Here is a 14,614-nt window from a genome sequence, read left to right as displayed (position 1 = left end):
AATGGGTTTATTTACTGCCATTGAAATCTATCAGAGCCATACGTTTAGTGTGGTTCAGTATGTCACTGCGACACAAAAAAATACGCAAGAACACATGAAGCAGGTTAAATTAAAAAGCCCCGGGCAGCATCTAACAGCTCCAAAGTGACATTTGCAGGTAGAATGTCATGCTGTTTAAAGTGTTAATTAGCATCGTAGCCCGCCAATTGTCATCAGCACGGCACATTTCCCTCAGCAAACAAGCAAAAGTGTGAGAAAAGCACTATAAATAAAAGATGGATAAGCGGGGAGTATTCTGTGCCATCTTTTTGTTTCTCAATGATCTCAATGCTTGATCCATGACTTGTGATTTACAGCGTCAAAATAGGTGCTTGGGTGACAGTGTTGTTAATCTCACTTTAAAAAAAGTAATTAATTACAGTTACAAATTACTTCTCCCAAAAAGTAATTGCGTTAGTAACTCAGTTACCTTAATGTAAGAGTAATTAGTTACTTGGCAAAGTAACTGGTGATAATTTTCAATTTTCATGTATCCCCCCATCCCCCCCCAAAAAAACCCAAAATAAAACAGGTCACACAATGTGAAGTTTAAAGGTTTTTTTGGGACAATTCTTGACCCTAAACTTTACTAGACACAGGGGTATTGCGGATATTGTGATAACTAAATAGTAACCTTTGCTATGTGTGGAAGTAATTTAATGTTGTGAATCAACCATTAAAGTTGTAAAAATATCTCCCGTTATTGCATAAGTTCCCTTCTGTCTACTTTTGATATCTCTAAGTTTTAAAACTATTTCATCATTTAAAGATGGATTTAAGTCAAGAGTTTGCCAATTTAGGAGCATTTTAGATAAAAAGTTACTTAGGTTCGCTAGGAAGGTTATCTATCAAAGAGCCTTAATGAGAGGTCTACTGCTTTAAGATGGCGGCTGTTTACGAACGCATCTAGTTCTTTATTATATACACGCACCGGCCACTTTATTAGGTACACCATGCTAGTAACGGGTTGGATCCCCGTGGCATAGATTCAACAAGGTGCTGGAAGCATTCCTCAGAGAGTTTGGTCCATATTGACATGATGGCATCACACAGTTGGTGCAGATTTGTCGGCTGCACATCCATGATGCGAATCTCCCGTTCCACCACATCCCAAAGATGCTCTATTGGATTGAGATCTGGTGACTGTGGAGGCCATTTGAGTACAGTGAACTCATTGTCATGTTCAAGAAACCAGTCTGAGATGATTCCAGCTTTATGACATGGCGCATTATCCTGCTGAAAGTAGCCATCAGAAGTTGGGTACATTGTGGTCATAAAGGGATGGACATGGTCAGCAACAATACTCAGGTAGGCTGTGGCGTTCCAACGATGCTCAATTGGTACCAAGGGGCCCAAAGAGTGCTAAGAAAATATTCCCCACACCATTACACCACCACCAGCCTGAACTGTCGATACAAGGCAGGATGGATCCATGGTTTCATGTTGTTGACGCCAAATTCTGACCCTACCATCCGAATGTCGCAGCAGAAATCGAGACTCATCAGACCAGGCAACGTTTTTCCAATCTTCTATTGTCCAATTTCGATCAGCTTGTGCAAATTGTAGCCTCTGTTTCCTGTTCTTGGCTGAAAGGAGTGGCACCCGGCGTGGTCTTCTGCTGCTGTAGCCCATCTGCCTCAAAGTTCGACGTACTGTGCGTTCAGAGATGCTCTTCTGCCTACCTTGGTTGTAACGGGTGGTTACTTGAGTCACGGTTGCCTTTCTATCAGCTCAAACCAGCCTGGCCATTCTCTTCTGACCTCTGGCATCAACAAGGCATTTCCGCCCACAGAACTGCCGCTCACTGGATATTTTTTCTTTTTCGGACCATTCTCTGTAAACCCTAGAGATGGTTGTGCGTGAAAATCCCAGTAGATCAGCAGTTACTGAGATACTGCCCTTCTGGCACCAACAACCATGCCACGTTCAAAGTCACTCAACCTTTTTTCCCCATACTGATGCTCGGTTTGAACTGCAGGAGATTGTCTTAAACCATGTCCACATGCCTAAATGCACTGAGTTGCCGCCATGTGATTGGCTGATTAGAAATTAAGTGTTAACGAGAAGTTGGACAGGTGTACCTAATAAAGTGGCCGGTGAGTGTATATATACAGATCTTGACACTGTTCGAGTTCAATCAACTATTCAAGTTGTTGTTGGTAGCGTTTGAAAGCTTAGGTTTAAAGGAACTCTAAATATCCATCTTGCCTCCTCTGGTGTAGTTTTGGCTAAGCAAATGACTTTGACCCGTTATGAAAATTTTTCGTTGTAGGATTTTTGTTCATTTCATTAATTTTTGTTGTTTGTTTTATTTCTTTACAACTTTTATAGACAACATTTTAACGGCTAGGTCTTTATTTCAAAGGGGAAGTTCAGAATTTTTTACATTAGGCTTAATCTTGGAGTTAGCAGGGGTTTAATTAGTCGTTGGAGTTGATTTAAACAAATTTCGTGCAGTTTGTCAGTTATTTGTTAGTTTTAGAGCTCCGGGATGGCTAAACTAGGGCGAGTCAATGGTGGTTGAAATCAACTCCATCGACTAATTAAACGCCCGCTAACTCAAAGATTAAGCCTTATGTGAAAAACTCAACTACACTCTATGACATTTGTCTGTTATTTTTATGTTGAGGCAGCAAAAGGAGAAAAACTGGTAAAAGTAACTGATAAATTACTTTTAAAGTAACTTAGTTACTTTGATAATAAAGTAATCAGCAAAGTAACTAGATTACTTTTTTAAGTAATCCGTGACAACACTGAAAGTGATTTAGGATCGCTAGGAAGGTTCTCTACAACAGAGCCTTAATGAGAGGTCTACTGCTTTAAGATGGCGGCTGTTTACTAACGCATCTAGTTCTTTATTATACATGTTGCTAATGCAGCCGTGTCTGTCATTTGCATCTAGTTCTGTGTATATGTGATATCTACCGAAGCATCATGTGGGCGTAGTTTGTAGGCTATCGGCTACAGTCAGGTATTATTGGAGCCACCCAGCATAGTAGCATCGCGTTTGCAACGACGTCACCCTCCCTTGCCTCGTCCTTACTCCTGCTCTGCTCTCTCGTCTCCGTGAGTCAGTCTTTCACAGACTTTTCTCGCGTCAGTCAACCAACATAGTAACACACGCCTTTCCCGCGTCAGTAACGGGATCGGCGTTGCCGAGATGAGAAAAGTCATTAATTAGATTACTCACTACCGAAGAAAATAACGCTGTTAGTAATGCCGTTTTATTCTAACGCCGTGATTAACAACACTGTTGGGTGACATCAAGTCAGTGGAAGCTAACAACATTTCACTTGAATACAGCGCTAACGGGGAGGCGGGGTGATCTCTGGAGCAGATATATTTATGTTAATGCAAATTGTTGGGTGTTCTGCATCTTCTTGTCACCCTGAAGTGAGTGTCACTCGGTGAGCAACCCTTTCACAAAGAGGGGGAAGGGAGATCCGTGGCTCTCTCTTCCCCCTTGACATGTGTAATTTTAGCAACATAAAAAACTCATATGCATTATTGATCGCACTTGTGGGACTCACCTAACATCTGCCGGCATTGCTATTTATATTCAGCTACATATACCGACTCTGTGGACACTGTTAGACCAAGTTAGACCTCTTTGACAGCCAGAAATCTTGCTTGTTTGTAGGTGACCAAATACTTATTTTCCACTCTAATTTGGAAATATTTGTTTTTAAAAATCAAACAATGTGATTCTCTGTTTTTTTTCCACATTCTGTCGCTCATGGTTGAGGCTTACCCATGTTGACAATTACAGGCCTCTCTAATCTTTTCAAGTAGGAGAACTTGCACAATTGGTGGCTGACTAAAGACTTATTTGCTCCACTGTATTAGCCAGAACGACTTACAGCCTAATATGGGCCAAACCAGACCATAGCTATCCTTTATCCATGTCGGACATCTGAGTGTGATTCCCAGTCATACAAGGCGACAGTCCAGCCAGACCGAACGCTGCCATTAGAGGGCAGTGTATCCTCCATCTTTGAACAAGATTTAATACTTTTGGATAGTTATTTTGTAGGGGTGCTTAAAGGCTTAATTCCGATTTACGCCGAAATTCGGATTATGTCGCCAGCGTAGAACGTATCTCATTCATAACCCGGGGACGACCTGTACCTAAAATTAATATTATTTGAGTAAAGGCCCAAGTAGTCATACTTAAGTACAAATAAAAAAGTATTTGGCATAATCAATAATCAAGCAATGAATAACCCCTAGCAATGTCTTTTAAATTTGTTTTTTAAAACGATTGTATATTTTTTTTCTAAGCACACCGTCATCTATATGAACTGTTATTATTACACTGTACTTTTACCTAATACATGAAGAAATTAGGCCAAAAACATTCACAAAAATCATCGAAGTCCGACTCTAAACATCTACAGAAATTAAACATCACCTGTCCAAAGAGCATGAGGGCCCTCTAGTGGAGAAAAAATATTTTCCACCATGAAATGATCATATCTCCGGTTTTCCATAGTCTATTGGTGCCAAATAAAAAATGAGAGGTTGAAATCCCCGCGTTTTAGACATGTTGAGTGCTTTATGTGAAATAGTACTTTTTTACGGCGCTTTAAAGACACCATGTGAGTGAACAGGCCCGTGTGATCGTAGGACTTTCAACTGCGAGCTTGTGTGTGGTCATGTGGCTATATTGTTACGCCTGATTGGTATAGACCCTACTCACCTACGTCACAAAATGGGCGTGTCGCTGTCTCCGGCCGCCATATTGTACCTCTTTTTCAGACCTATTCTCATTGTTTTCAATTAGTCGAGCAAGTTATAGAGCAATTCATGGAAGCCCCGGTGTTATCTGACGCTGTAAACTCATTGGATCCGTTGCATAAAAGGCGTTACGTGGAAAAGCTTCAGTTTATCCATTTGCCAGATCCGTATTTGATGCCTAAATCGATGTTTTTCGACCCGCTGGCTTCGCCTGACATCTGATATCCTGATATTTACAACAATCTTGTCCACACAAAATCAGCCTATTCTCACGAAAGTTTGAAAAACTTTAAGAGCTTGGAGGCTTATAAATGCTACGTTGCTGGTTGGGTGAAACAGGTCCTCGTACACGAAAATTCGGCAGGAATCTTGTGCTCGGAAGGTGAGTTACGAAATTTTCAATTCAAAATCTTTTGTTCTTGCTAACATCCACTGTCAAGTCTAATGTATTTCATATCATTTGTCAATGGAGCTAGGGCTTTTAATGTTTATATGGTTTAGCGATAGCACTCTCACTATATACATATATAATACGTAATAAATATGAAGTGCGATAGCACTACTCCAGATTGTCCCTAGTTGAATTTATTTTTTGGCTTTTGACCTCAATAGTGAAATTGTAAATTAATTGTATGACAACTGTCTGATTATCCCCTTATAATTATATATTTTCAGGTAGTTCATTCACAACGTCTGAGTGTATGTTGTCGGCGATTAGCCTAGCAATGATCTTAATTGTGGTTGTCAGCCCAAAAACCCTCTAAATATATATTAAATGCATCTTACCAGATATAAAATGACTCCTACATAATCGGTGGTAGTCGTTTGGAGCCCAGTTTTCTCGTCGAATTGCAGCAGTCAATCTCGGTCTCCTTTTCGGGTCTCTCGGAATACGGTCAAAATTCAAGTCTCTCTGTCTATCTTCTCTGTTTTTGCAACCGACCGCCACACACGACTTCACCATTTTGATTATTAATGTTAACGAGCAGAAAAACACGCCATAATAGGAGGAATTTGCGAAGCGCTAATGCATTAACATGACTAGTATCCGGACAACATGGCGCGGGGGCGTGGCTGTGACGTCACGTGAGTAGGGTCTATAGTGGAGTCATGTAATTATTGTTGCGATGTCTCATTGGTTAAAGAGCATACGACATGAGAAAAAAAAGTCTTAAATAGCATATAATGTGAATTAGAATCATATTTTGAGACGATTTGACTATATACAACAATGTAGAAAAGCACAGATGACGAGAAATTAGTCTTTTAATCGGCCGGTTAGCCACGCCTACCATTATAGGGCTCTAGCGTCCCCAACAGGTGGATGACGTCAGCGGGAGAATGGGCTCATCGGCTTTACTATTCAGCCCATTGAGGGGGAATTATTCAGAACGAGGAAAACGCGACAAAGAGAGCCGCAAAATGTCATTGTTTCAGTCTCTTTACTCCAACATTTTTACAGGATATTATTTTTATCCAAGTATTTTCCCCCAATAGCGAAATAAATGGCTTGAGAAGGACCAGTCAGCCCGTCGAGGGGGAATTATTCACAACGAGGAAAACGCAATGAAGAGAGCTGCAAAATGTCATTGTTTCTGTCTCCCTACGTCAATATTTTTACTGGATATTATTTTTATCCAAGTATTTTCCCCCAACTGCTAAATAAATGGTATGGTCATGACAAATAACAGTCTTGTGCTAAATGGAATATGAAATAATAAAAATGCACTTATTCAGGACGACATGGCAAAATTACTCCATAATGGTCAAAACTGTCGACTTCACCTTTACTGTCGCACCTCCTGAACGATATGTTATGACACCTAAATCGGACATATGTCATTTCCCTTCCCGGGCTTCGGATAATGTAAACAAACCTAGAGGCGTGACAGCTAGCCGACATGTTAACCCGAACCGAGTGATGTTTCAAAGTCTTCGAAGCGGAAAATCACACATAACTAGCCTGGATTATTTGACATGACGACTGGGTTGTCGATTGTCTTTGCGGATCGGTAAACCGCCCGGCGGAGAGCAATTTACAGCTTGTTCCCAGGAGGAGGGCGGCTGCAGTTGTTGTGCAGCTAACGTGCAGCTAATGTGCACGAGGAGAGCTATTTACATGCCAATCAATGATCAAACGTAAGTAGTCCTTTATTTAAAGAAAGTTTGTAGTGTTTACTTTGTAATCGCTGTATTCGTATTTGACATAATACAAAACAAGATGTTTACTCACTTCCTCTTAAGTCCAATGGTCCCACAGTAGTAGGGCTTGTTTTGGCCAATATCCACGGTGAATGGGAACCTTTTGAAACTCCAAAAAGGCGCACAAGCCTCTCCCTCAAACAGCAAGATTTTTCTGCAGCCGTTTGGCTGGCGTGATGCGAAAAATAAACGTATTAATCCGAAAAATCAGCTGAATCCTTTGTCCTCATACACAACAGTACGCTGTATAGTGAAGAGGACGCCTTCACCCGTACATGTCACAGCGCCCTCCTCCTCAATGCAAGACCGAAGCCGGAAATCACTCATTTTCATGGCGCGGGATTAAAAAAACTAAATAAATATAGCGATCGCTTCCACACACATCCAAGCGGTCCATATCATTCAGGAGCATAAAATACCGCGTGTATTATTAAATAAACACGCTTTTTCGTGTCACATGCACTTTAAACTGGTAGAGCCACTGTCAGCATCTCTGGCAAAATTAAAGTAAAATCTAAAAGGAAAAATAAACCGACTCTAGTGTAGCCCAAAGTAAGAGTAGTGTTTCTTCTTCACAAATCTACTTAAGTAGTTGCCACAATTTTGTTTGCTTGAACTTACCCGTCATGTAACATTTGATCTCTTCGTTGTTGCTGAGCGGGTTGTTGTTTTTGAACATGTACAAGTTGAACGGGACAATGTGGCCGCTGTTGAGACGTTTCCAAACATCATGGTCAGGCGTGGTCCAGCGCCCGGCCAAGACGTCGTAGTCCCTGCGACCCATGTGCACCAGTCTGGTGAGGGGTTCATACAGACCACCCTGATAGCCGATGATGACCTGGAAGCTGGGGTTGGTGTCCAGGTAGACCTCACCGAACGCTGTGTGGAGCACCTGCTTGATCATGTGGCCCGAGCCGCTGAAGACGGCCAGAGGTGTGCCGATGTTGTCACAGGCTACGTAGAACTCATCGCCGCTGCTCAGCTCCATGGCGAACAGATGGCCCTGTAGGTCGTAGTACAGCGACGTGATCTCAGAGCTTGTATGGTTGTACATATGGGTGATCCGCGTAGGGCTGGATAAATCTGCGTAGAAGAACTGCAGGTAGTGGCCCACGCTGCTCCGGCTGGACACCCTCCGGCCCAAGCCGTCGTAGCGGTAGCGGATATTCCAGCCGCTCGCTTTGTTGTACACCTTCACTAGAAGTCCGGCCGAGTTATAGTCAAAGTAGTCATTGCCTCTCTGCCGGAGAAAACCGTCTTCATCCATCCTGTACTGGACATCCCCCAAGCGAGTTATACGGTCCCTGATGTCGTAACGTAATGGAGTTAAGCGAGCGCTGTTGCCCGGGCTCAGAAGGTGCAGGTTGCCGTTGAGGTCGTAACTGTAGCGCCACAGAGGCTTGTCGTTGATGGAGACCACCTGGAGTTGGCCATCCGAGTCGTACTCGTACGTGTAGCGCGTGGTGTTTGCATAAGGTCCCACCTTCAGTTCCTTGGCAACCACGCGACCCATGTTGTCGTACTGCACCATCATCCAGTACATGAGGGAGCGGAAGATTTCATACTGCACCTCTTTCACGCGACCATAAGCGTCAAAGTGTTTGGTGTGTGTCATAACTGCTGTGGTGATGATCTGATTGATGTCATAGTAGATGACGCCAAACTTTCCAAACTGTTCCGCCTTGCCCGAAACGTCATCGTAGCGGTACAGGTCAATAGGCAGCGGCGTTTCATTGATGACCGCCTGCATGCTGGTGACGCGGAAGCTGTTGTCATAGACGTAGTCAAATCGGGCATTGACCATGCCCTCTTCGCTGAAGCGGAAAATCTGACGGTCAATCAGTGGCCCGATCTGGCGGTAGCGGATGGTGCAGGTAAAGCCCTCGCTTTGCAGGTTGACCGTCTTGAGCATACCGGCCACCTCGTCGTAGGAGAAGCCGATGCGGGTTGTGTCGTAAAGAATCTCTAGAAGTTTGGACAGTTTTCCGTACTTGTAGATAATCCGACGGCCCGTGCCGAGGTAGGTGGTCTGCAGCAATTGGCCTTCCTCGCTGTAGTCCTGCAACACTGAGGCGTTACCCTCGGGAGGCCGGTATGTGTTTCTGTAGTAGCCGATGGAGAGCGCCGTCTCCAGGGTCTGACGCGCCACGTTGGGCATGGTCACAGATGAGAGACGGTCATTCTTGTCGAATTCGAAGATGTACTGTCTCTGGCTGTAGAGTAGCAGCACCATAGACTGCAAGACAACATGATACAGTTAAACAAGTACAGTACAAGAAGTTTACTTTGTTACTAAGCCATAATGATTCACCTTCCACCTCGACAGGCGCAGCGGTACTAAAGCGCTTCACAGAACACAGGACACAAAACAAAACAATAATGCGCTAAATTGTCTATTCCTGCATACTTTGTTTTGATTGAGATGGCTACAGATCAAAGATGTCAAACTGGCGGCACAGGGGCCAAATCTGGCTCACCACATCATTTTATGTATCGACTTCATGTTTCTCGCTAAAAGAAAATTTATGTAAAATTTCTGTAGTCCTCAATTTAAGATAAGGAATCCAGATCAAGGACTTATTTCGATCGCTGCTAGTCAGTCTAAATGGACTGGGCGTCGAACATTGTCAATGGCAGACAATTAGTCAGATATTCATACGCTAAAGTTAATTGGCTACAGTGGGGCAAATATGTATTTAGTCAACCACCAATTGTGCAAGTTCTCCTACTTGAAAAGATTAAAGAGGCCTGTAATTGTCAACATGGGCAAACCTCAACCATGAGAGACAGAATGTGGAAAGAAAAACAGAAAATTACATTGTTTGATTTTTAAAAACAAATATTTCCAAATTAGAGTGGAAAATAAGTATTTGGTCACCAACAAACAAGCAAGATTTCTGGCTGTCAAAGAGGTCTAACTTCTTCTGACGAGGTCTAACGAGGTCTGAGGAGGCTCCACTCGTTACCTGTATTAATGGCACCTGTTTTAACTCATTATCGGTAGACACCTGTCCACAATCTTAGTCAGTCACCCTCCAAACTCCACTATGGCCAAGACCAAAGAGCTGTTGAAGGACACCAGAGACCTGCACTACGCTGGGAAGACTGAATCTGCAATAGGTAAAACGCTTGGTGTAAAGAAATCAACTGTGAGAGCAATTATTAGAAAATTGAAGACATACAAGACCACTGATAATCTCCCTCGATCTGGGGCTCCATGAAAAATCTCACCCCGTGGTGTCAAAATGATAACAAGAACGGTGAGCAAAAATCCCAGAACCATACGGGGGGGACCTAGTGAATGACCTACAGAGAGCTGGGACCACAGTAACAAAGGCTACCATCAGTAACACAATGCGCCGCCAGGGACTCAAATCCTGCACTGCTGGACGTGTCCCCCTGCTGAAGAAAGTACACGTCCAGGCCCGTCTGCGGTCCACTAGAGAGCAGCATTTGGATGATCCAGAAGAGGACTGGGAGAATAAGTTATGGTCATGAAACCAAAATAGAACTTTTTGGTAGAAACACAGGTTCTCTTGTTTGGAGGTGAAAGAATACTGAATTGCATCCGTAGAACACCATACCCACTGTGACGCACGGGGGTGGAAACATCATGCTTTGGGGCTGTTTTTCTGCAAAGGGACCAGTATAACTGATATGTGTAAAGGAAAGAATGAATGGGGCCATGTATCGAGACATTTTGAGTGAAAATCTCCTTCCATCAGCAAGGGCATTGAAGATGAGACGTGGCTGGGTCTTTCAGTCTGACAATGATCCCAAACACACAGCCAGGGCAACAAAGGAGTGGCTTCGTAAGAGTATTTCAAGGTCCTGGAGTTGCCTAGCCGGTCTCCAGATCTCAACCCCATAGAAAATCTGTGGAGGGAGCTGAAAGTCTGTTTTGCCCAACGGCAGCCCCAAAACATCACTGCTCTAGAGGAGATCTGCACGGAGGAATGGGCCAAAATACCAGCAACAGTGTGTGAAAAGCTTGTGAAGAGTTACAGAAAACGTTGACTTCGGTTATTGCCAACAAAGGGTACATAACAAAGTATTGAGATAAACTTTTGGTATTGACCAAATACTTATTTTCCACCATGATTTGCAAATAAATTCTTTAAAAATCAAACAATGTGATTTTCAGTTTTTTTTTCCTCCACATTCTATCTCTCATGGTTGAGGTTTACCCATGTTGACAATTACAGGCCTCTCTAATATTTTCAAGTGGGAGAACTTGCACAATTAGTGATTGACTAAATACTTATTTGCCCCACTGGTATGTTTGAAAGCAAATTTAGCAACATTGCCACAACAAATTAAATTTACCTGTTACTTTTCACTATCAGCTAGTTTTACGGAACCAAACTTAAAATTATGAAGCAAACAGTCAGTGAACAGAACTAAGTTTTCAAATCTTGCTCTTTAACCATTTGCCCGTAAACTGTCATTTTGCAACCACTGTGCTAACCTTTTCTTAAGCGCCGGATAATTAGCCATTTCGCTCATGTCTTAACCTTCTAAGTGTAGCATTCAAATGTGTTCTAAGGTTGTCACAGCACGATCCAGGCTGATATTTAAGTGATTTCAGCAAAAAATAGAAAAGTGACTCATATCAAGGTGACTGGCTTTCATTAACATGTCTCAAGTCAAAGTTTCAAAGAACTGCAGTGTGTTACCTTTCCCCACCCCAAAAAATGAGAAAAAATATATGTGACAATACCATTTGCCTCTTATCCAAGCAATTCAGATTTTTCTGTCAGACCCAGTTATCAAAAGTGTTAGATCTGCAGTGCACCGACAGGTTTTAATTATAAGATCTGCTGATATTTGTGAGCGTATTAACTGCTGGCAATGAATTAAACTTTGAAGCTCTATTAAATATCAAATGACATCTTCTTTTTCTGTGGAAATTCTTACCTTCTCTAGATAAGTGTAGCTCCATGATTTGCCATCTGCAAACATCTTGGAGGTGATCCTGCCTTTATGGTCGTAGTCCATGCGTACCGACATGGTGCCTCTCTGAATGCCCGCAACGTGTCCCCCGGCAGAGTAGGTCACGTTGACTCCATTCAGTCGGCTGCTCGGGGCCCAGAGAGTGGGCCGCCCGGCATGGTCGTAATGGATTCGCAGCGTAAATTTCCTGTGGTCATCGTAGACCTTTTCAGTCCTGGTGATTCGATCGAAGTCCAGCGACAACAAGTTTCTGTTATGAACCTAGAGGAGCACAAAGGGAGGTAATCATGTGAGATTGGCTGGTTCAATTTGAACAAACATGGCCAAGAGAGCCAATACGCTGATCATATTTTGAAATGACCTCAGTTTTTTGTTTGTGTGTGAAGAAAACCCTGTAATATGTGAGTGGGGGCTTTCCCAAATCAGAGCAGAGCCCATTAGGTCTGCATTGAAAGATTATCCATTCTGACAGCATGTGGGTAAACTAGAGCTGTCCCAACTACCGTAAGTTCCCGAATATAAGGCGCACCCGTGTATAATGCACACCCAAAATTTACTTGTAAAATCTAGGGAAAATTATTGTACCCGTTTATAACGCGCACCCTAATTTTAGCACCAATAAATAGAAGAATACAAGAAAACAGAGTTTGTGTACAGATACAGTAATGTCATTTTACTGACTGGTGAAACACAGCACAAGCATAGCATATTGGTAGTTCAAAACATTACCATAAACTGACAATATTTACGGTAATAATATGATTTGACAACTTCTCCAATTTACCAGAATCTAGGAGAAAACAAAACAGATGTGACTTTTCCTTTAAAGGCTGCTGTATAACTTGCTCGTTTTATCATGATGAATAAATGTTTCTTCCGTGGATTGATACGGTAAAATGAAAGTGAGAACGTAAGTCGGAAATCCGAGAAAGCTCATCGCTGTCGACACTGTGACATATTGGTATTGTATGTTATGTTGTTCTATGTTGTGGCACTGGTGGATCCATGCTGCTGTATTGTCATATCTATGTTGTGATTGTCTATGAGCCAGAGGGCCGCTGAGGCTAGACAGAAGAGCGCCGCATTATAGCCGGACTGTCGGCATTTAAGTTCATTGAAAGCAAGAAATAAAACGTTGAACACGGCACTCGAAGTATTCTAGTTTTTTTCAAGACAAGATAAAACAGACATGACAGTAACAATAGGAACTATTGATATTTGGGTTAGTTGACGGACACACACAGGAAGTCTGTGTTGTTACGTTTATTATGGTCCGAGTTGCGGAGCAATAAACGCTGACTCAAATGAGTTCAAGAAATGAATGCTTTATGAAGAGTGAAAAAAGTAGAATTTAACACAGATGAAATCATTCGGCCGATCAGAGTAAAGTATTACCGAAACAAAATGGTGATGTCAGGTACCGTAATGGTCCGCAAAGGATCGCCGCATACGTTTCTTCAACACAAGGAAGAAACGTATGCCGTGTCAAAAAAACAACCAAAAAAATCGGTTTATATTAGGGCTGTCAAAATTATCGCATTAACGGGCGTTCATTTTTTAAATTAATCACGTTAAAATATTTGACGCACTTAACGCAGATGCCCCGCTCAGACAGATTTAAATGACAGCACAGTGAAACGCTCACTTTTTGTGTTTTATGGAGTTTTGCCGCCCTCTGCTGGCGCTTGGGTGCGGCTGATTTCATAGGCTACAGCACCCATGAGCATTGACATCAACAATGGCGGGCTACTAGTTTATTTTTTGATTGAAAATTTTACAAATTTTGTTAAAGCGAAAACATTAAGAGGGGTTTTAATATAAAATTTCTATAACTTGTTCTAACATTTTTCTTTTAAGAACTACAAGTCTTTCTATCCATGGATCGCTTTAACAGAATGTTAATAATGTTAATGCCATCTTGTTGATTATTGTTATAATAAACAAATACAGTCCTTATGTACCGTATGTTGAATGTATATATCCATCTTGGGTCTTATTTTCCATTCCAACAATAATTTACAGAAAAATATGGCATATTTTATAGATGGTTTGAATTGCGATTAATTGCGATTAATTACGATTAATTAATTTTTAAGCTGTAATTAACTCGATTAAAAATTTTAATCGTTTGACAGCCCTAGTTTATATATATATATATACATACATATATATACACACACACACACACACACATATATATATATATATATATAAATAATTTCTGTCTCCATCCATGTACCATTTGTCTCCATCCATGTACCCGTTTATAATGCGCACCATGATTTTACAAGTTGATTTTGGGGGAAAAAAGTGCGCGTTATATTCGGGAAATTACGGTAATCGACGTCATTGATGACGTAAATGCGTCAACGAGCACACAATCAAAATATATGCGAAAGTTGAGAATGGCGGATCCTCAGGGTTCAAGCGGGGAAAGCGGCACAAAGCCAAAAAAGCGCATCAGAGTGACCAAAGCATGGACTTGTTTTAATAAAACAAAGGGGGTACAATGTCATGTGCAGTCTCTGTAATGCCAAGCTTGAATACCTCGGCAGGGCGTCGTCCACGAATGAACACCCGAAGCGCCGTCTCGCAGGTATAATTTTGGAAGAAGACAGGAGATAACAAGCTGGCGGATCGTAAGTCCATAAAAAGACTATTTTCTTTTTTTTCTAAATAGAAG

General features: G+C 42.0%; 1 protein-coding gene across 7 annotated transcripts in view; it reads right to left on the bottom strand.

The window, feature by feature from the left end:
• The window catches only part of LOC130911193 (teneurin-4-like), a 599,534-nt gene that overhangs the window by 38,343 nt on the left and 546,577 nt on the right, over positions 1 to 14,614 (bottom strand). For all 7 annotated transcript variants that reach the window (XM_057828990.1, XM_057828991.1, XM_057828993.1 and 4 more), the window contains 2 exons: positions 11,896 to 12,192; positions 7,600 to 9,214 (listed from right to left, as the gene is read on the bottom strand). In XM_057828990.1, the coding sequence (XP_057684973.1) occupies positions 7,600 to 9,214; positions 11,896 to 12,192 (1,912 nt within the window). The remainder of the gene's footprint in view (positions 1 to 7,599; positions 9,215 to 11,895; positions 12,193 to 14,614) is intronic.

The sequence above is a fragment of the Corythoichthys intestinalis genome, unplaced genomic scaffold, assembly GCF_030265065.1.
Source record: "Corythoichthys intestinalis isolate RoL2023-P3 unplaced genomic scaffold, ASM3026506v1 HiC_scaffold_23, whole genome shotgun sequence".
In the NCBI taxonomy this organism is placed as follows: domain Eukaryota; kingdom Metazoa; phylum Chordata; class Actinopteri; order Syngnathiformes; family Syngnathidae; genus Corythoichthys; species Corythoichthys intestinalis.
This window is presented reverse-complemented; position numbering and strand designations above follow the sequence as displayed.